Source organism: Anser cygnoides, chromosome 11 (assembly GCF_040182565.1).
Source record: "Anser cygnoides isolate HZ-2024a breed goose chromosome 11, Taihu_goose_T2T_genome, whole genome shotgun sequence".
In the NCBI taxonomy this organism is placed as follows: domain Eukaryota; kingdom Metazoa; phylum Chordata; class Aves; order Anseriformes; family Anatidae; genus Anser; species Anser cygnoides.
In genome coordinates, this window is record NC_089883.1 from 1,566,936 (window position 1) to 1,587,346 (window position 20,411).

The following is a 20,411-nucleotide window of genomic DNA, read 5'->3' on the forward strand; positions in this document are numbered from 1 at the left end:
CCTTTAGCACAGAGGGCTTGGAGAAAAAGTCAGAAAGAACCTCTGGGGTCACGTCTGCTCTGAAAATAAACCAAAAACTGTATTTATCTTTCCCACTGGGAAGAGGGAGGGCACGTAGCAAGGTGTTGGCAGGTCCTGCCTCCCCAGCGGAGCCCCCCCAGGCTGTTCCCACCCCAGCTAGGAGCAAGCTGTGGGCATCCTGGGGCTCTGGGGTCTGGTCCACGGGTGCTCGGGGCTGTGTCCCAGCCCCAAAGCCCTGCCGTGGTGGCAGCTGAGCTCCTGCTCGAGCTGCCCTGGGGTGCCTCCTCCAAAGGGTGTCCCTGTATCAGGGAGGAATAGGAAGGAGGGAGAAAATCCTGCCCTGGGGATGCTGTGGTGCATTAGAGGCTTTGGGCTGGAGGTGACGGGGCCCTAAATGACATCTCATGGCTGTTGGAGGGGGCATTGGGAATCTGGCCCAAGGGCTGTGGGTATTTGGAGCACCCCGTTGTCCATGGGGCCAGCCCTGGCAGCGGGGAAGAAAGCACTTGTTAGCACCCTGCTACGTCGCCGTCTGCGTGTGAGGGGATGTGGCAGCTGATTTTAGGTGGCACTGGGGCAGAGGTGGCACCCACACGGCAGTGGCACCCGCCACCACCAGTGGCACCACGCAGGCTTTCCACCACCACCCTCCCATCAGGGTGAGGGCACCCAAGGGACCCCGGCGGGTGCCGTGGGGCCGGCACGGCCACAGGGCCACGGGTCCGAGCCAGCAGAGCCCCGGCACGGAGCTGATCCCTAAAGGGTGCCACGGCTGCACGCAGGCTGTCCCCTCTGCCGTCCTCTCCTGCTGTACCTCCTACAAGTCCCGCTCGTCCCTCCCACTCCCTCCCAATGCTCGCCTTCTGTCAGGGAGCCGGGGAAGGCTGGGGATAAGGAAAGGGTTTTCCGAGCAGGGCTACCAGTCTGGCTGGGTGCCTCCGGCGGATGCTCGGGGCCGGGGAGCGGGGCCCCCCGTGCTCCCATGGACCTTCCCAGCGGGCTGCTCCTCGCCTGCTCCCTCTGCCTCCTGCCCGGTAAGCACCCGCTGCCTTCCCCACGGCTGCTGCCAGCAACGGGGAAATACTTTCTGCTTATTTAGGCGAGGAGGGAAAGGTGCCTGGGAATGCCCAGGCTTAATGAGGCTGCTGGAAAAGTCGGGAGCAGGAGGGAGGGAGCGAGCCGGGCGCCTTCAAGGCAGGCGAAGAGGGGTTGAAAGGGATGAAGGGCTTTGATGGGCTCCTGGGACAGAGCGGGGAGCGCTGCCTTCCTCCCAGCGCTGGGCTGCAGGCACGAGCAGATTAGTTAGAAGTGTTTCAGAGCATCGGACGGAGGGGAAAAAAGCCCCCCAGCCATCCCGACCCTCTTAAGCAGGGTTAATTTTTGCATCCCTCAGGTGGTTCGTCCTGCTGCACGTGAGGGGTCAGCGCAAAAGAGAAGTGCTTGGGTTTAAACAAGCCACGAGGGGCTTTGGGTCGATGTTTGGCTTAAGGACGTGCTCTCGCAGCCTCCCCCTGCTCGGCTCGGTGCGCGGCGGGACGAGCGCGACCAGGGCTGGGAGCAGAGCTCGGCGTCCCGCTGGTCCCTCGCTGGCCGGGTGCTGGGAGCAGGAGGCTCCGTTTGGGCTCTGACCACGTCTGGCATCCTCCCAGGCTGGCAGCAGCAAGGCTGGGACCTCTCTTAGCTTTGAAGTGAAAAAAAAAAAAAAAAAAAAGAGCTGGTTACCGCTACCAGGAGCGCCGCCGCCCGCTAACGCACCCCCGGCAGCCAGCAGCGCCGAGCGCTAACGCCACTGTAAACATCTCTAAACATCCTGGTGGAAAAGCACGCCAGAATTTTCTTTTTTCTTTTTTTTTTTCCTTTTTTTTTTCTTTTTTTCCCCCCCCCTTTCTAATTGCACTGTTGCTCGATCGTCTGAAGCCAGCCGCGGCGGAGCTGCCTTTCTTTGCCTAATGGGGAACATGTGTGCGTGCCTCGCATGGCGGCGGGCGAGCGGGGCGCGGGGCTGCCCGCGGGGGGCTGCGGGGCTGCCGGGGCCCTGCTTACGTGGGCAGCAGTCCCTCAAGCGAGCTCCCCCTTCAAGAGCTGCTGCTTGCAGGGCTGCTGCAGTAGACGTGGTGAATCCCCGGCTTCGGGCTGAACAAAAATCCTCCAGGAGAACGTTTTTGCCCACGCGGTTTTGCCATGCCCGCGGGCGATGGTGCTGCCCCATGAGCCCTGTGCCGGCGGGAGGGTTAAGGCACAGCTTCCAGGGCGACGTGGTGGCCCCCGTGGCCTGGGACGCTTTGTGGCCGTGGGGCGATATATTTCGCAGGGGACTAATGCTGGTGTTTCATCAGCTGAACTCAAAGCAAGTTTGGGACACACGTGGGAGGCCCCTGGCACCGGGATGGGACGTGTGGCCTCGGGAACTGTCCCTTTGCTGCGCAGGCAGCCCCCGCGTGCCCTGGAGCACGGCATGGTCTGCAAGCCACTTTCCCAGGCTGGGAGTCCCTGGAGGCACTGCGATGTCTGGGCACAACCGGGGGACAAACCGAGCTGTCCCTAAGGTCCAGGCCGGTTCCTCTCCCCCAGGGTTTTGGGGCAAGCTGGGTGCAGCTCTGAATTAGGAGAGCCCAGCCAAGGACTTGCTGAAACACACACCTCCCAGCAGCAGCCGTCCGGGGGTCAGATCGCAGGGAAGCTGTGACCCACGGCCATGGGGACCGGGTGTCTGCCCTGGGACGACTTCCCTTGTCCCACACCATGCAGTTGTTTCCCTTCATCAGATGCTTTGTCCAGACAAAGGGGGGGGTCTGCTGGTCCCTCACAGGAGGGTCACCAAGCAGTAAAACCGCGGTGCTTGCTCCGTGGGGGGTGCTTGGGCTGGCCCAGGTGGGTTCACAAGGGACCTGTCAGTTCTGCCTGGGGATTTGGTGATGGGAACTAAATCCTGGGTGGCTGCACGGCCCAAAGAGCAGTGCTGGGACATCCCACACCTAACGTCCTCCATCCACTAGCTGAGATTTGGCCAGGGAGGGTCCGTGGTATTCAAAACCCCGAGCGCCGTGGTGCCTTTGGCTGTAGGACATGCTGCAAACGAATGCTCAACGCGTTCCTTGATGCTGTTAAACGTGGGCTGCTGCTATTAAAGCAGCCAGACAGCTCCTCCCCATTTTTTGGGGGGCCAGAGAGCTGGCACGGTGGAAGCACAAGGTACTTCTGTCGCTGCTGCCCCGGGGCTCTTTGTTCGAGACTCTGTGGGTAACCAGGAATGTTACAGCACACGCACCCGCGATGACTGATCTCCTGGTCATCTTCACTATTCCCTGGCTCTCCGTCCGCAGCCTCGGCAGCCACCAAACCCCGTTTGTTTCCTAATAGCTGATGACAAATGCTGGCTTTGAGATAGCGACCTGGGGAGGAATTTGGTGCTTTCAGCATTTCAGTCTGCACAGAGAGCGCGATAGGGGCTGAGGCTAGAGGGATGCCTGGGAACATCTGGTCTGCCCTGCTCCATCTCGGGGCCTGCTAGCTTTTGCCCAAATACCCCATATCAAGCTCAAAGCCTTTTCTAAGGCAATCCTAAATATAAAAACAAACGATGTGTGCGACAGATGGGTTGCAGAGGAGAGTCCCAAGCCTCCAAAGCCCACATGGCAGTGGGGACCCATCACAGGAGCCTGGCTGAACATGGCCAGCAGCCCTGGGGACGTTGGGGTGGCATGGGTCACCACTGCATGGTGGCTCTTGGTGGCGATGGCGGGGTCTTTGGACACGCTGTCCCACCACGGGGGTTGCATCTCCCATGTGGGTGTGAGTGGTGAGGAAGGGAGGGTTGCAAGGACAGCTCTTGGGCACCAGAGCCACAGCCCTCGCCCCGCGATGCCTCCGTCTAGAGCCATGAAAACACCAGTTTGGGGTTTAGGGTTGCACTGTGCTGTTATGCCTGCAGTCAAATATAAAATTAAATTAAATTAAAATGAAATTCTTCCGGCAGCTCCGCTGCCCTGCTCAGGTCTCCTCAAATCGCCAAGGGTTGGAGCAAAGCAACCAGCTAAAGCCACCAACCTCTTACGGCAGCAGGATCAACCTCAAGGCACAGGGAGGATTTGTTTTTATTCTTTTTGGCAGGAAAGGTGCCTTTTACTCCCAGTATTGTTTCCCAATTGTGTTGGTTTTTTTTTGTTGTTTTTCCTTTTCAATATTTGACCTGACAAGAATCAAAGGTTTGGCCTCAGCCGAAGTTCCACTTCGGAGAGGAGGTATTTGAGGCTTCCTGCCTTGGCACGATCGCAAGCAAAACATGTGGGTTTTGGTCACTTATTTATGACAGTGATGTCACTCCTGACAAGAAAACGAGACTGAGTTCTCCGGGTTGCTAAGTCTCCTTGACAGCCTTTCAAAAAGATCCCATTAATTTAAGACGGTTTAAACTCTGTCAGGTTTTTTGTCTTTCTGCCTCGAATGCACCCACGTCAATTCCTTCCCTCCCGTGCCCACATACCAGGGGCTTTGCCAACCGCTGTCTGCAACCTTTGCTCCCGACCACTTCATTTCTCTGCCTGCTGCCTGCCACCAGCACCAGGCATTGCAGCCCTCAGAGCCCCCTCTCTGCAATTTTGGGATCCGACGGATTTGTGCTATGGGACTGGGCCAAGGATGGCTGCAGGCCCTCATGTCCACATGGGCTTTATTTCTGGTTAAAAATGAGCATTTGGGTACTTTTAAAGAGAAGGACCAGCAGGCTGGAGCCCACGCCGTGCTCCAGGGTGGGGATTTGGGCACCTTGGGCAGCAGCTCCCTACGGTCCTGAAGCTTTCCAGAGGATCAGCTATCAAGGGTTTTGTTTTGTTCTTTTTTTTTCCCTTCCTCTCCTTTTTTTGTCTTTTCCAGCCCTAGTGCAGTATAACCAGGCCACCCTGACTCCCAGCCTGGCCCCTCATTTTGCATTGTGCTGTCCTTTGGGGAGGTAGCCAACCAAAAGGGGTGGGAAATTGCTTTTTTCTTCACATTTTCCACCTGCATTAATTTGCTCATCTCACACTAATCCCTGCTTCTCCTGATTTAGAGACATTTGCATTTAGTAAGCCACTAGTTATCTTTTTTCTTTTTCATGACTTTTTGCCCCTCTAAGATGCCTTTTGCAAACAATTTGGTTGCATTTTGCTGCTCCAGGAGGCCAGAGCTGCAGCGAAGTCCTAAAGCAAGGAGCCGTGGGATGGGCATCCCCAACTCGCCAAAGATATCTGCTTTCCTGTCAGCTAGGCTTACCTAGGAAAATGTCTTTTGGGGGCAAATTCAGAGAAACTCTGCATAAATGGGAGGAACATCTGTGATATTCTCTGTGACACTTGCTCTGCTCACTCACTGCAGATGCTTCTGCATCACCTGGAATTGAGCCTTGTTGGTTGGTGCTTGAAATGCCCCCGAGCCCCCTCTTCCAGCCAGACCCCCGTGCCCCCCGTGCCCCCCCATGCCCCCCGTGATGCCCCATCTGCCCTGTTCCCCCCCGTACCCTCTTTGCCCATCGCCTCTCTCCAAGGCCAAAACTCAATTTCGCGATGTTGCCACTGGGTAATGGTTGACTCAGAGGAGGTTTTAATTTGTTTTGCAATGTTAAATAAGGTCAATCTACCACAAAATGTGCTGGCTCTGATCTCCCCCGTCTCCTTTTTTTCCCTTGCTTTCTAGAATTTCTTTTTGTAGGACTTTAAAGCTTCTTACCTCAGCTCTCCTTGGCGAGACTCTGCTCTTCTCTGTTTACCAAGCCAACGTCGCCAATTTGTTTCTATGACTGCAAAAAAACTCAGGTTTATTCCTAACATTCCTACCTATAAAAGCACTTTCCATCCTGAACTTTCTGCCTGGGAAGCGGCATTCCCGGCCTCTCCTGTTGACATCCCCTTTATACCCACACAAATACCAAACGTGAGCCTTCTGCTGCCTTTAAAGCCGTCCTTGCCGTGATGCCAGGACCTGTTATTTGCAGAGGGACGAGCCATCCAGCACCTGCTTGCTGCCCGAGGGCGAGCAAAGAGCTGGGGCATGCGGGCCGTCCCGTGTCCCTCCCTGCAGCAGAGCCACGCTGGGCCCTGATCTGTGCCCCCCTGCACTTCCACAGACCAGCAGGGAAAATAATACTGTATAGAAAAAAAACCTCTTCTTAGAAGACGTGCAGCATCTGTACCCATGGAGGGTTTGAGAGCATCCCTGAGGCAAACCCAAATCTGCCCCGTCTGGGTCTGAGCATCCATCCCCAGGAGACCCCCCCGGACTCCTTCCCCTTAGCAAACCCCCCCCATGACACCAGCTTTTGCTTGCACGGGAGAAATGAATCCACACTTTGCCCCTTGGTGCTGCAAAGCCCCTGGGGAAGGCAGGAGGTGGGCGCTGGGGATGGCCGGGTGCTGGATTCCAGCCCCTCGGAGGCCGGCAGTGGGTTTTGGGTCCCAGCCTCCCTCCGTCGCAGCTGGCGAGGTGCCCCAGAGGTGCTGTGATGGGGTCAAACCACCCCTGTGTCTCTTAGGGCCTTCCTGGGACGTGATAGGCACTGGGGGGAGCAGAATTCAGGGGATGGTTGGGGTGGAGGCTCCTCTGGAGGCTTTTGGGCCCAACCCTGCTCTGGCAGGCCAACGTGAACGGCTCCACGGATGGAGGCTCTGCACCCCTCAGGATGACCCCTTTGGGGCCTGGCCCTCCCCGCACCGTAAAGGTGCTTTCCCCTAGCACCTCAGCACCCTGCCTGACGGGATCCTTCTCCTCTCTCCCCAGGGTTCAGTGACAGCTTCAACATCGACACCAAGAGGCCCAAAATCATAGCCGGCTCTAAGGACGCCTATTTCGGCTACACGGTGCAGCAGCATGACATCGGGGGCAAGAAATGGTGAGTGAGCCCCGAAGACGGGGGGTTACAGCAACCTACAGGAATGCTGAATGTCTCCTGCTCTTCCCAACCACCTTTTTGGGGTCGGCAGCGTCCAGGCTTGGCAGGAAAGCGAGATTTGGTGCTGGTGGTGCTGGGGCCAAGCTGGTGTGCGCAGATCAGGGCTCGCAGGTGCTGCGAGGAGCTGCCCCGGGCAGGTTCACGGCTCCCTGGCGCTGCTCAGGCTCCAGCACTTGCTGGAAACCCGTCGGGGTTTTGGGCCAGGGCCATCCCTTTTTATAGAGTTTCCAAGAAGACAGGTCTGCAGAAGTGATCAGAGCCGCCTGCGGCTGTCGGGGGTGCGGGGTGAAGCTGGGATGGGTTTTGCTCGGGGTTTTGCTCGGATTTTGGATTTCTGCGGCATTGTGCTGCTCGCTAAGGTGCTGGGGGGGATGATGTGGCCACCCAGCGAGGCTGGGGAGACGCTGGGTGCTCTCCAAGGGCACAGCCAGGTACCACCCTACGGGTGCTCTACAGCCAGGCTTAGGGCAGCGAGCAGGCATGTCATTAATGCTGATCAATACCAAAAAGCTCTGAGTGGTGGGATAAAGTTCAGCTATCCAGCAGGAGATTGTGCTTGGGGATGGGGCAGAAAGGGAGGGTGCAGCCCGTGAGGCCACCTCAGTCCCATTGCAGCGGGGTCCTGAGCAGGTACTGTAGCACCCGGGGGTGGGTGCAAAGTGCTGCCATGCCGGGCACTGGAGCATCCTCATGGAGTGCTCACGGTCCGTGCACACACGTGGCACCAGGGAGCTTTTTCTTAGAGCTGCCCCTGATCGCAGCGGTCTCGCCATCCTTTCCATCCCCGTTGCCCGTGAACGTAAGTGATGGGATTTTTTGGAGGGATAAGGAATTTTGGGCAGCCTGACAGCACGACTGTTCATGGCCAAAGCCACCAGAGCAGGGAGCAAACACGGCCACCGAGCGGTTCCAGTAAATACATCAAATTCCTGCACGAGGCCAGGCTGGGGCAGCTCACGTCCGCGAGCGAAGCTGCTTCGCTCAGGGAAGTTTTCGTTTGTGGTCTCATTCCATGCGATGCTGGAGCGGGTGCCCCTGCAGGAACAGCTGCTTTGAGCCCAAAAGAATCGTTTCTTAGCCCATTTTCTGGCCCCAAACCCTCATGGTCTTTATACACTAGGGCCACAACCCAAATGCAAGCTGTGGTGGTGTGCAGAGGTGCAGCAGATGGCTGTCAGCATGCTGGTAGGGCCAGGAAAGGAGGCAGAACCTTGCCAAAAATCGCAGGGTGGCTCCTCAGGGCACATCAGCACAGCCTCCATCCTCCTGCCCATGTAGGCCAGCACATTGGCAGGATGGGGACTGCCTCTCCATGGCAGCTCCAGTGCATTCAAGCCTCTTGTTTGCACCGGATTCTGCTGTGAAATATCTCCTCCCAGGAGCGAATCCAAAACCCCACATCAGCGGGTTTTGAGCTGCCCCCACAGGAGGCTCTGGCCCTGCACTACCCAGGTTAGGCTCAGCCTGGGAAATGCAGATCGGAGCCCGCGGTTCTCCAAAGGAGATAAGGAGCAGGAGCCGTGTGTCCCTGCCATCACATTCCTGCCCCCTCTGCTGCTAGAAAACATCACTTCCATATCTCATTTCATCCATCAAGCACCAAAAACCTTGGTGGAGAGCAGCGTAACCCAACGAGGACAGCACATGGGCGTGCTACTGCTTGGTGTTCCTCGAGCAATAACCCAACGTCCGTCTGCGCGGGACATCAGCGTCACGGAGGAAGACAGAAGGGCTCTGCCACGGTCAGGTGCCACCGTCACTGCTGGGAGCAGCAGAGGGTGACGAGGTCTGGCTTTGGCATCTCCTGCATCTCCCCAGCCACCGTTGGCCAGGGCAGAGCTGGAGCTTCTCCCCACTGTCAGTTGCTCTGCATGCAAAAATGGATGCTCGCTGCAATGAGTAAGCGTAGGTACATACATAAATACAGTGTGCGTTACAGTATGCAATTACATAGTATAGAATGCCTATTAAATGTGTACATAGTTAAAAACTGCAGCCACCATGACTCACTCTGGTTAAAGGATAAATGACTGAACAAACAAAACGTCTGTAGTATAAACCGAGGACGTAGAGAGGGAGCAGCTCCGCCACATGATGATAATTGTGCAGAGCCTCGGCCAGGCTCAGGAGCTGCCAGAAAACAGAAGAAAAGGGGATGATAAGACGAAATCCCGGCTGCTGCTAAGGCAGAAGCCAGGCAAGCATCATCGAATGTTGGCCCTGAGGATTTCGGCAAAATCCCCCAAAATACAGCAGAGCTCGGAGGAGCTGAATGGCCGTCTCAGAAACGTGGCTCCTGCAGGAGGGATTGCTCTAACAACACGCAGGGAGCCGGCTGCCAAATACCAAATGTGGAATCCAAGGACTTTGGCACCTCTGCTCCGGTCTGAACCGTTTAATGCTGCTTTTGGCCAGGGTGGAGGGCTTCAGAAGGCTTTCAAAGCAGCTCCTATATGTGTGTGTGTGAGCGTATAGGCGTATTTGTGTGTATGGACGTACACACACACATAAAATATTCTGCAGGCGTATTTTTCCTTGTGGCTATTTCTCTTTCTCCAGCCTTTCAGGAGGGAGCCAGATAGCTTGCACGTGGGGGCTATAACTGCAGCCCTGATAGTGGAAAACCTGGGAGGAAAGAATTCGGATTATTAAACTCCAGGGGAAAAAAAGCACTTGGAAATATACTGCTCTAACAGCTCGCCGCTTCGGGGGGTCGCTTCTCCTGCTGGCAGTCAGCGGCTGACTTTCAGACCTCCCTCTCGCCGCTTTCTCTCCCTTTTTCATCGAGCAGGGGGTGCGATGTGTACTTTTTCCAAGTATGTGAATGGAAAAAAAAGGGCAGCTGGCTACCGAAACTCACCCAGACGTGCAACACGGTGGCAACAACCCAGCGCTCCTGCTGCAGCTGGGGCCAAATTCTGCCTGGAGTGAAGGGGTTTGAGCATCCCAGCACCGTGGTGCTGGTGCCCCAGGTGGCACCGTGAAGCCGGGGGGATCAGTGCTCCCCCAGGCTGATGCAGGCAGGGTGAAGTGGCCTGGCAGAAGCTCGGGTTGAAGGAGACGGAGGAGTTTTAAGGGCAGAGGTGATGGTGGTGGTGTCCCAAAGGGCCTGGAGCTGCTCCTCTGCCCCACCCTGGTCCGTGCAGGTTTGGGGGGTCAGGGGGGTCAAACAGACCAGAATCACCTGGAGTTCGGGGTGAAAAGTTCTCAGAGGTCCAAGATCAGGGGGGTAAGAGGGAAAAGGGGGAAAAGTTTCTCTCCCTCTTTCACCTCCCCTCTCCTGTTGGCTTCTTTCGACTCCCCGCCACCCTGGCCTTAGTGTCACTCCCTGGGGAAGGAGAACCCCACTCCCTGCTCTGCTCACGTGCTGGCTCTCGTGCTGTCCTGGAAGCTTTTCCAGCACTTTCCTTGCAGGCTGTGCCACCAGGTATCTTAAATTAGCCCCCCGCTGTTTCTGTGCCCCAGACGAGTGGGGACGGGTCCCCATGCTGGCAGGACGGGGGCTGTGGCGGGCACAGATTTTTTGGGGTGCAGCCCAAGCAGCAATGGTGCACTTCACCACCTGAGATGGATCGCCGTCCCTGTAGGCAGCGAGTCCATTGCCAGGCAGAAAGCCCAGCTGTCGCCCCCGGCTTTCCATCCCCACCTTTCCCCTCTAAATCAAAAATTCGGGAATAGGAGGCAGGGGCCGGGCTGTGCCGGAGCATCACCAGGGCCCTGCACTGGCTCGTGTCTGCGGGCTGCACATTTCCAGCTATGCAAAAAAAAAAAATAATAATGCTTGAGGAAAACTGGCTGTGGAAGGAAAGGCCTGGGAATAAACAGCCATTAGCCTTCAGAAGCCGTAAAAATAATAAATATAGCATCGCTGAGCTGGCTGGGGCCAGGGCTTCGCTGATGCTGCTGGCAAGATGGCATTGCCCGGGAGCGCATCCCTGGCTGCTGGAGCTCGTGCTGCCCCAGCCCCGCCGTGCAGCAGCACCAGGTGGGGTGCTGCGAAGCCTGGGTGCAGGATTTGGCCCCTCAACCACAGTGGGGACCCCCGTGGTTAAACCCCCCTGGGTGCCCGGCAGCTCCAGGCACAGACGTGACGTTTCCAGTCTGAGCACAACCGAAGGGAGAAGGAGGAGGGAGAGGAGAGAAAAGTCTGCTCGGTGGACTTTGAGCTGTAATTGTGCTGATCTGGAAAAACAGTTAAAGGGTTTGCTGTTTCCCTACTACTGCGAGGCTTTCTTGGCTGCAATTCTCCTGTGGTTTGGCCGGTACCCGAGCGCTGGGATTATTTTGGTGAAAGGGTACATAGCTGCAGAGCATTCCTTCGGCGCGGGGACCGTGTCTGCTCCCGGCTCTCCCTCCCACCGTGCCAGGGCTGCGGGACGCGCCGCGGCCCCGCTCTTCCCTTTTCCCATCTCCCATGCTCCGGGGTCGTCCCCGCTTTGGTGTTATTGTGGGTGTAATTCCGGGGGATTTAGCTGGGAATCGCAGGGGCTCTGTTACCAGCATCATGGGGCTTTTGGGGGCCGTCCCCCACTGCCTGGCACCTCCTCTGGGGCACCAAGGAGGACAGGGGACATCTGACATCCTCGGGGCACATCTTCCTTGCCACGAAGCAGCACGGTTGTCACCAGCTCCAGGGCTGGTGTGCATCAGCTATAAGGTTAGGCTCTTCAGCTTTTATTTAATTTATTTTTAGAAAGATTTTGGCCCAAGCAGGAAAATAGCCGTGATCTCCCACTCCGCAGCTGCAGCGCTCCGCACGCTCTCACAGCCCTCCAGGAATCAGGATGGAGGAAAAGTGAGGCTAGAGATATTTTGCAGCAGATCTTTACAAATGAGAGGGGTGTTGCTCCTTCCCATCTCATATTGCTCGACCAAGAAAAGGCTTCTGCGGTCACATCTTTGTTATTTAGGGTTGGGTGGTCTCGGAGCACCGCAGGTTAGCAGGATGGAGCCGGTGACCTACCGGGGGTGTGGGAACCCCCACGAACGCCGTGAGCTGGCGATAACGGGCACTTTGGGAAAGCGAGAGGCATCCAGCAAGAACTGGAGTTGGAGATTGGGGTTTGCTTTGGAAACCTCCAGCAGAAAGTCGGAAATCACACGGGCCCGGATGAAAAGGGTGCCTGATGCCGACAAAAAGCATCAACCAGTGCTGGAAACCCACAGCCCGGGCAAGAACCGCCAAGGGGCCTCGCCTGTAAACACCTCAGGGTTACGATATCCCTAAGTAAAAGGGAAAAAATGACACCAAGAAAAATAAGAAAGTATCATTATTTCTAACCACACCATTCTGCGAGCTCCTCGGCCGTGTTCTGCAGCACGCCCGTCATGTGCTATTTTAAGGAGAGCTCCGGGAGCTGCGCTCACTGCGACGGCTCTGGGGTTCCTACGGCAGAAGCGGCGGCTCCCTCGCCTCGGCCACTGCCTGCCTTGGGCTCTGGCCCCTTGGTCCCATGTCCTGGTGGTGGCCCCCTTCCCGTTACGGGGGAACTGGATGGATGGAGGCAGCCCCCCCGGGTCCGGCACGACCGTGGGGTGCGTTTGGAGCCGCGGGATCGGGCTCTGCAATTCGGAGCATCCTGGCTCGGCCTGAGCAGCTGGTTAAATTACAGCCGCGTTTATGTTTTGTTTTGCAATGAGAGGGTTTGTTGTACGGCAGGGAGAACACCGATCGGCCCTTAGGAAAACAACCGCCGAGGGTGTCTGTGCCCGTCGGTGGCAGGACGGCTTCCCGCAGGCTGTCCCCGGGCAGGAGGTGGCCAGGAGGGGACAGGGACAAGCCTCATGCCCAGGAGCAGGTCTGGGTCTGATCCCTGTGGGGCTGGCGTGTCGCAAACCCCAAACCTCAGAGCAAGGAAGCACCGTGTCTTGGGAGAGAAACCCCTTGAAACCCTCAAACCGTGGGGACAGAGCTCTGCAACTGCTCTGCCGTCTGTTAACCGGGAGTGAACTGGGAGCTCTGAAGCCAGGAATACTTCTGCTGAGGGATGAGTTAGCAGGTATTCAATGGACAGAAGAGTCTTGCAAAGGGTGTGACATTCCCCTGCGGCCACTGCTAGCTCAGCCCTGAGCTGGTGGTGGCCATCCTCATCCTCCACCTCCCCGCCGCGCACCCTGCCTCGGGTGGAGGCTGGGTGAGCCCTCTCGCTGCCATCACGCAGGAAAGCAACGGCCTGCCTCGCTCCTGGCCTTGCGCACCATCCTTTTTCAAACCTGCTTTTCCAAAATTAACCAATTAACTTGGACACAGACATTCACTCGGTCATCTCCTGGCCCTGCTGCACCTCGCCAGGCGTTGGGCAGTGCCTCAGAGCGTGCTAGGGGATGGCTCTGGGCCTGAAAACAAACCAGCTGCTGGCTCCAACCCCCTCTGTCAGAGCGTGGTGAAGCTCGGCCACAGCCGTTTGTCCCAGATGTGTTTTTGTAGACGCATTCGGTCACCGACACGCGGGCTTTGGCTGCTCGAGGTGAGCCGGAGCGGCTGGGAGCCGCCTGCCCCTGCCCACGCCGTGCGATGGGACGGTCCCCGTGCGAGGGGCTGGATGGCATTGCTGGCATCCCAAAGTCAAGGCCGTGGCCACGGGCTGGCAGCACGCTCGGCTAGAGCCAGGTCTAGGACTTGGTTCCAGGCCCCGCGTCCTCCCATGCCGTGATCCCTCTGCCGGCTCTGCCTCCCCCTGGACTCCCACCAGGTCTTTTTTTTTTTTTTTTCCACCCTTGCCAATGTAGAGAAAAACATCTCGAAGTCCATTCCCCTGCCACGTCCTGTCCAAGGAGCCACAAAGCAATTTAAAGTTTTCCACAGCTGAACTCTCCTTTTCCTGAACCTCCTTAATCACTTCTTCATCCAGGCCCATCTTGAATAAATTAACTACAAGCGAATTTGCCTTGCAGGAGATTAAGTGTTCCATTGATTGAAAAATCCTGTGAAAAGCATAGTTTCTTCTCCATTCCTCCCTAATCCCTGCATTCCCGGATCACCAGCTAGACATACCTTCTTTTCCTGACTCCTTGCCATTTAATCAAAACATTTTGGGTCTCCAAATGAGCTTCGCAACCTCTCCGCCGTGCGCGCAGAGAGCCCGGTGTGCCGGGGGATCGCCGCCTGAAGAAGCCAGGAACTGGCTGGCTGCAGAAAGTCTCGGGGGGCTCCCAGGCATCCCTAATTCGGGGTGCACAGCACCAGTGGTGACTGCACCTCCCTGCTGCCTGGAGGTGATCTGAGCCTGGGAGAAGGTGCTGGGGGGCACAGCTCTGTGCAGGGTGGTCCACGGTACAGGCAGGAGGGCAGGATAGGCGGGGACCAGTAGCACATTATGGGCAATAGGCAGAAATTAAAAAAAAAAATAATTATGAAATAGAGACTGATAAATGAAGAGAAATAGAGACCGTGCAGCCGAAGCAGAACCACAGGGGTGAGGCTTGGGGGCATCACAAGGCGACCTGGTGGCGTGGTGCCCCCTCGCTAGGAGATGTGGCTGCACGCGGTGCCTTCAGCTCAGCGCTGGAGCCTGAGGCTGAAGGGATGAGGCTGAAGGTTGGGAGGATGAGGCTGAAGGCTGAGGCTGAAGGGATGAGGCTGAAGGGATGAGGCTGAAGGCTGAGGCTGAAGCTCTTCTACAAATTCCCCAGGGAAAGGACGGATTCTCCAGTGCTCGATGCCTTCGAAGCACGGATGGATGGTTTTCAGGGAGATATTCTCCAGCCAAGAAGCACCCTTTGCTGGGTTCACTACCAAGACAGTAGGCATGAATTAATGCCTGTGGCACAGGAAATTTCACCAGATAATTGGGCCAAGGGAAAAAAAAAAAAGAGCGATGACTCAGTACCAGGTTTTCTACACACCGAAGTGCCGCAGCCTTTCAGGGTCTGTGCTGCTCCGCTGGGCTAGAAGCAGGGCACCATGCATGCCATTGACATTCACGTGAGACAAAACCATTTAAAAAGGTGCAAAAAAAAAAAAACCCTGCAAATTCCCAGTTTGGCTTTGATGCTTCCTTTTGGTGCTTGAGGTGGGACTCGCGCAGCCTGCGGCCCCAGCCCCAGCCGCCCCAGCGCGCGGCTCCTGCAGGACCAGCAGGAGCAGGAGTTCGGCCCCTGCTCCCCTTCCTGCACTGGCGGAGCAGATGCTCCTCAGGCATTTCCACTGACATCTTGGTTTTCCGTTTTTTTTTCCCAGGATAAAAGTTAAAAATATGTCCTCAGACATGTTGCTCTGAGCAGTCTGCGCGCTTCACATTTAATTCCTTTTTTTTTTTTTTTTTTTCGCTTTTGTTTTCCCCATAAGGAGCGCATGAAAAAGGAAGGCGAGGGAGGGCCTGTTTGGTTCTTATTTTCTTTTAAATCTTCCTTTATTAGCCAAAGCGTGACTCAAGGCCTGCCGCTCGGGTCTCTGCGGAGGGCTTTGCTTGCTCAGGACCGGGGGCTGCAACCCTCGAGGGAGGGCGAGGGGGGAGATTTGGGGTGCGTATGGGGAGGGGGCCGGCTCCCTGCGGATGCTCAGGATGCTCTCAGTAGATTTGGGTCATTTGGGATGGGACCAACCAGCCAACCAAACACAAAAAAAGCAAAGCAAACAAGCAAAAAAAAAAAAAAAAAAAAAACTATTTAGACCACAAGTTTCTAAACCACGAAATAAAGGAGGGGGTCTGTAACCTGTGAGCCGGTGCAAGCGGCAGCATCACTGCCAGCCAGCTTTGGGGAACCTTTTCCCAGCCCTGCCGCCAGCACCGTCACCTTCCCGACAGCTGGAGAAGCCTTCTCCCGAGCTGCCAACTTTCCATGGGAATTCGACAGCTTCAGCTAATTAATCATTTCAATTTAACCCAAAAGGGAAAACAATGCCATTGTCTTGGGGAGACGAAAAAATCTGTTTCTGCGAGCTTCGCGACCCCTTCATGCATTTCTGCTGCGTTTATGGCAGCGGCTGTAAATATTTGGGCTTTTTTTGAGCCTCGAGGCCTGACGTAGGGCCGGGGAATGGGTGGAATGGGCTGCCGTGCAGTCGTCATCGTCTCGTGTTTTACCAAGTTGCTTCGTCCTAATAAACGCCGCAGTTCGGTGCTGCTGAGCGAATTAACGGGTGGTGTGACACTGTTAATAAGGGAGGGAGAATTACTGGGAGATTCCCGGCTTGGCCTTTCTTATGGTGGGGTAATTCGGGGGGCAGGGGAGCACAAATCCTGTGGGTACCTGGGCACGGCGGTGGGAAAGCTGTGGGAGCCAGCCGGGTGGGGATGCCCCAACAATCACAATATCCTCTTTGTGTTAAATCCTCGGGGGACGAAGAGTGGAAAACAAGAGGACACCATCCTTTGAGGTGCCTCAACCTTTTTTCCTTCCCATCTTCAAGGATTTTTTCCCTCCTCGCCCCCAATGTTTTTTCACATCTGCTGCCATCCCCCTTTCTGACCGTGAGCATCAATCGCGTGGCAGCGGCAGGGAGACGCGAGCAAAACTCCTCGTCCAGGTTCAGGGGCAGGCACCGGATCTGCCTGAGCCTCTGGGTGCTACTGGGGACGGGTCCAGATGGTTGTTATTTTGCCCTAATTAGTCTCCTCGTTAGCAGCGAAGCTGTAAGACAGGAAGTATTTCCATGAGAATCCTTAAATGCTTCTTAGATTTTGGAGGTTTTCAGTTGGCGAGCAATCCCATTTTATAGTGAAGGGATAAAAGAATGAGTGTTTAGTGTCTTTGTAGAAGCAGTGCTTTAAAACAAAAAAAAAAAAAAAGAAAAAAAAAAAGAAAAAAGGCCATTTCTGGCCTAACAGGGAACATCTGTGCTGGGAGCGGTCGCTTCGCCAGCTGTTGTATAGGGCAACCCAGAACAAAAGAGGTCCTGTTTATTCAGCAATCCGGACAGGGACGGCTGCATCCACCAAGCGGGCTGTAAAATCAAAATGCAGTGGACTAGGTTTATTTTGGGCTAACGCGTTGGGAGCAGGAGATGCCAGGAACCCGCGGTTCGGGGTATTTTTGAACTAGCCTGGAAGGGACAGCCAAATTCCTCAGGTCCTGCTCTCCTCCTCCTTCGGTTTGCTGCTTTCGACTGGTCTGGTCAAGTCCACAGGAAAAAGTGAGAAAAATGCTTGCAATGTCCCAGATACATCCCACACCCTCGCTGGCTCTTTGTGCTTTTATCAGCTGATAAACCTCCGCTTATTTTAAAGTGCAGATGGGTGCCAGCGTCCTCGCCTGCACTGGCTGGTGACCCCACCACCAGCTCCAGGCTGTTTGTTAGCGAGCAACCCCAGCTTGGAGCAAAACCCCCGGAAATTCACGTTTTTAGCTTTTCAGTGGGGAAAATTCCCCACGGACCCCAGTGAGAGCTACAACTGCCTATCGCTTTGGGTCTCTTGGAAGGAGCCAGGACTCCTTTGCCCACACCCACGTCCCAAAGGTGATCCCAGCAGCGGGAAGTGCTACCTCCTGTCCCCATCCCAGGGACAGCTGTGCCCACCTTGGGGACCTCAGGTGGATGCTGAGGGCATCGGTGCTGGTCCCGCTGCCGGCGCCAGCCACGAAAATGCATCAAGAGGAGGGGGCGAGGGGCTGCAGATGGGTTTGCAGGCCTCGTAACCCCATAACCTGGTGGGCATTGCTTCCAAGTGAGTCATCTGGGGTCGGGGGTGGGAACTGGATGATCTTTAAGGTCCCTTCCATCCCAAGCCGCTCTATGATTCCACGATTCATCTGGCCAGCTTGGAGGGTTCCCTGGGGCTGGCGGGGACCGGGTCTCATCCTGCAAGAGGCAACAGACGAGAGCGTTGGGACCCCATCCTTGCAGGAACGTGTCCCATTTTCTGAAGGCCACCCCGTCCAGCCCAGGGGTACTGACAGGCACCTCTTTCCCGCAGGCTGGTGGTGGGGGCCCCCTACGAGACCAACGGGCAGCAGAAGACGGGAGACGTCTACAAGTGCCCGGTGACCAGCGACACCCCCAGCAACTGCACCAAGCTCAACCTAGGTACGGGGCGCGGGGCGCGAGGGGAGCTGGGCGCTTCTAGCACGCCGTGTGCTCCTTGTCACGGCTTTATTCTTTAAAATTCACCCTGGTGCTTTGCCCGGATTGCTCCCAAAAGCAGGAGGACCGCATTTGAGGAGGATTTTTGAATGAGGTCATCAGCTCAGGTGTTCATATGACTCCCGGTGCCGGGCTTTAAGCATCGGCAGGGTAAAACGAAGCAAGTCAGGCGAGAGTGAAAAAGCGATTTATTTAACGGAGCTTAAAGTCTTCGGTTTATTCGATCAGGACAGAGTTAGCAGCGGGTAACAACCCCACTATCAGACACCTTATGATGTATCATGGAGTCTGTGGTCCCACTGGGGGATGCTCAGGGGGTGCAGGCACCCCAGCAGGAGGCAAGTTTCGCCTCCAGCACCCATCCTGCTCAGCTACTGCGGGAATTGGTGCTCAGCTCCACCACCCCTGGGGCCCTGCCATGGCAGGAGGAGAGATCCGGGGGGTCTCACACGTCCCCAGCCAGCCCCGAGGAGGGGGAAATACCCAGCTCTTTATCAGGGTTCCTCTGTCTCTGTCTGCCAGCGAGGCCAAAGGGGACAAAGCCCCGCATCCCCGTGTCAGTGGGGGACGTGGGAGCCGGGGACTTTCCCAGGGTCTTGAGGAGCACTGGTGGGGCTCGGGGGCAAAGTCTGGGGAGGTTTCCCGCTGGAGCAGCAGTTCCCACTTGATTTGTCATCATCATTAATCCGGACTGTTCTGGGTTTCTACCAGGGCTGATAAGAGAGGAGGAACTTTGGCTCATCTGCAGCATTTGATTGATTGGAACCAAATATGTCTTTGTCTGAAAGCATTGTGGGTTTGTTGGGCATTTTTTTTTTGTTTTGCTTTGGCTTTTGTTTTGTTTTGTTTTGCGGCGGTGTTTTCTGTTGTTGTTGTTGTTTGGGGTTTTTTGTTCGATCGGTTGGCTTTCTCTATGAGAACACCAAGATTTTTCCAGGGAATAAATCTCTTTCGTGTGCAAATTCGAGTCTTGCTAAAAAGCAATCTTTTCCCATTGGAAACCAGTTTCAAATGAAAAGATCAGTTCCGTGAGCACACTCTATTTTATTTTATTTTTGATTAACTTGTCTTGTCTTGCACAATCCCTTGAGGTCATTTGAGTAAAAGCAGGCGCAGGGATGCCAGGTGCACGTGTGGCCGAGGTGACCATTGTGGCTCTGTCCTGTGCCGCTCACGCAGAGCAGTCCCGGGAGCCAGCAAGGCTGGCAGGAGCCTCATCCCCATTGTCCCCATCGTCCCCATCGTCCCTGTCACCCCCACGGTCCCCACCTGGCCATCAGCGAGGGTCAAGCATCGCCAGCCGGGGCAGAGGAAGCTTGGGCGCCCTCACGGAGCTGCGCTGGGGGAACGGATGGGTTAGGCAGTGGTTTTGTCAGGGCTAAATGCTATTCCTGTTAACCTAAATAAAGGGTGGCCCCATGGGCCATTTCTGGTTTCTGGACTGTGACATGGGAAATGAGAGAAAGGCACAAGCATCAATCAGCCACTAAGTGCGTGCTGGCCTGACAATAAAGGATGAGGTGCTAGAGCTGCTCAGAAGGGTTTCTTTCCTAAGGATTTACTGCGTAAGAGTCTGTGACTCACGGTCTAATTTCCAGAAGAAATTTCTCTTTGTTGGCTGTGGCAAGGAAAAAAAAAAAAATGGAGAAAAAAAAACAAAAAAAAGTCTTATCTTGACGACTGCTGCAAAAACACAAGGGAAAGCAAAAACCCCACGGCACCGAGGCGTGCTGCGCCCCGCTAACCGGGTCCTCTCTCCGAAGGAAGAGTCACGCTGTCCAACGTGTCCGAGCGGAAGGACAACATGCGCCTGGGGCTCAGCCTGGCCACCAACCCCAAGGACAGCAGCTTCCTGGTGAGGGCCGAGGGGCCGGCACAGCCCGGGGACCCTCTGCGGTACGCGCGTGTAGAAGTGCACGCAGACAGCGCGTCTTTATGTGCATGTTCGGATATCTGCATGCGGGCCAGTCTTTTTCCAGGTCTTTGCCACCCCTCTCTGCTCTTTCGGGGTTTAGCCGTGCCTGGCGGCGATGCTCTGAGCCCCTGCTCTCCCCACCTCGTCCTGCACAGCCTCTTGGCATCCAGGCAGCGAAAAAGTGGCGTTTCCAGGCCCATCCCTGATGCTTTCTTTTTGTTTTTCCCCAGGCCTGCAGCCCGCTCTGGTCCCACGAGTGCGGCAGCTCCTACTACACCACGGGGATGTGCTCCCGCGTCAACGCCAACTTCAGATTCGCCAAGACCGTGGCCCCGGCTCTGCAGAGTAGGAGAAACTCTCTTGTAGCCTCTAACCCTCACCCCGAGCTCAAAGCTAGCCCAAATTTCCGTGCCCTGAGCACTTCGGTACCATTGAGCAAACAAAGCTCCGTCGGCGCTTGCCAGAAGGCGAGATAGCGGAGGAAATTATTGCAGGGAAGTGATTCAAAGGGGATCACAAACGCAGACATC

At 56.0% G+C, this 20,411-nt stretch overlaps 1 protein-coding gene across 3 annotated transcripts in view; it reads left to right on the forward strand.

Annotated features, from left to right (window-relative positions):
• Positions 1-848: 848 nt before the first annotated feature.
• ITGA11 (integrin subunit alpha 11) overlaps positions 849-20,411 on the forward strand; it is a 46,145-nt gene continuing 26,582 nt past the window's right edge. The window contains exons 1-5 of one of the 3 annotated variants that reach the window (XM_048046256.2): positions 849-1,055; positions 6,772-6,883; positions 17,800-17,909; positions 19,730-19,821; positions 20,112-20,226. In XM_048046256.2, coding sequence (XP_047902213.2) covers positions 1,004-1,055; positions 6,772-6,883; positions 17,800-17,909; positions 19,730-19,821; positions 20,112-20,226 — 481 coding nt within the window. In that variant the 5' untranslated portion in view covers positions 849-1,003. Of the gene's footprint in view, positions 1,056-6,771; positions 6,884-17,799; positions 17,910-19,729; positions 19,822-20,111; positions 20,227-20,411 lie in introns of those variants that run through there. The other 2 variants (XM_048046254.2, XM_048046257.2) reach the window with 2 other exon arrangements.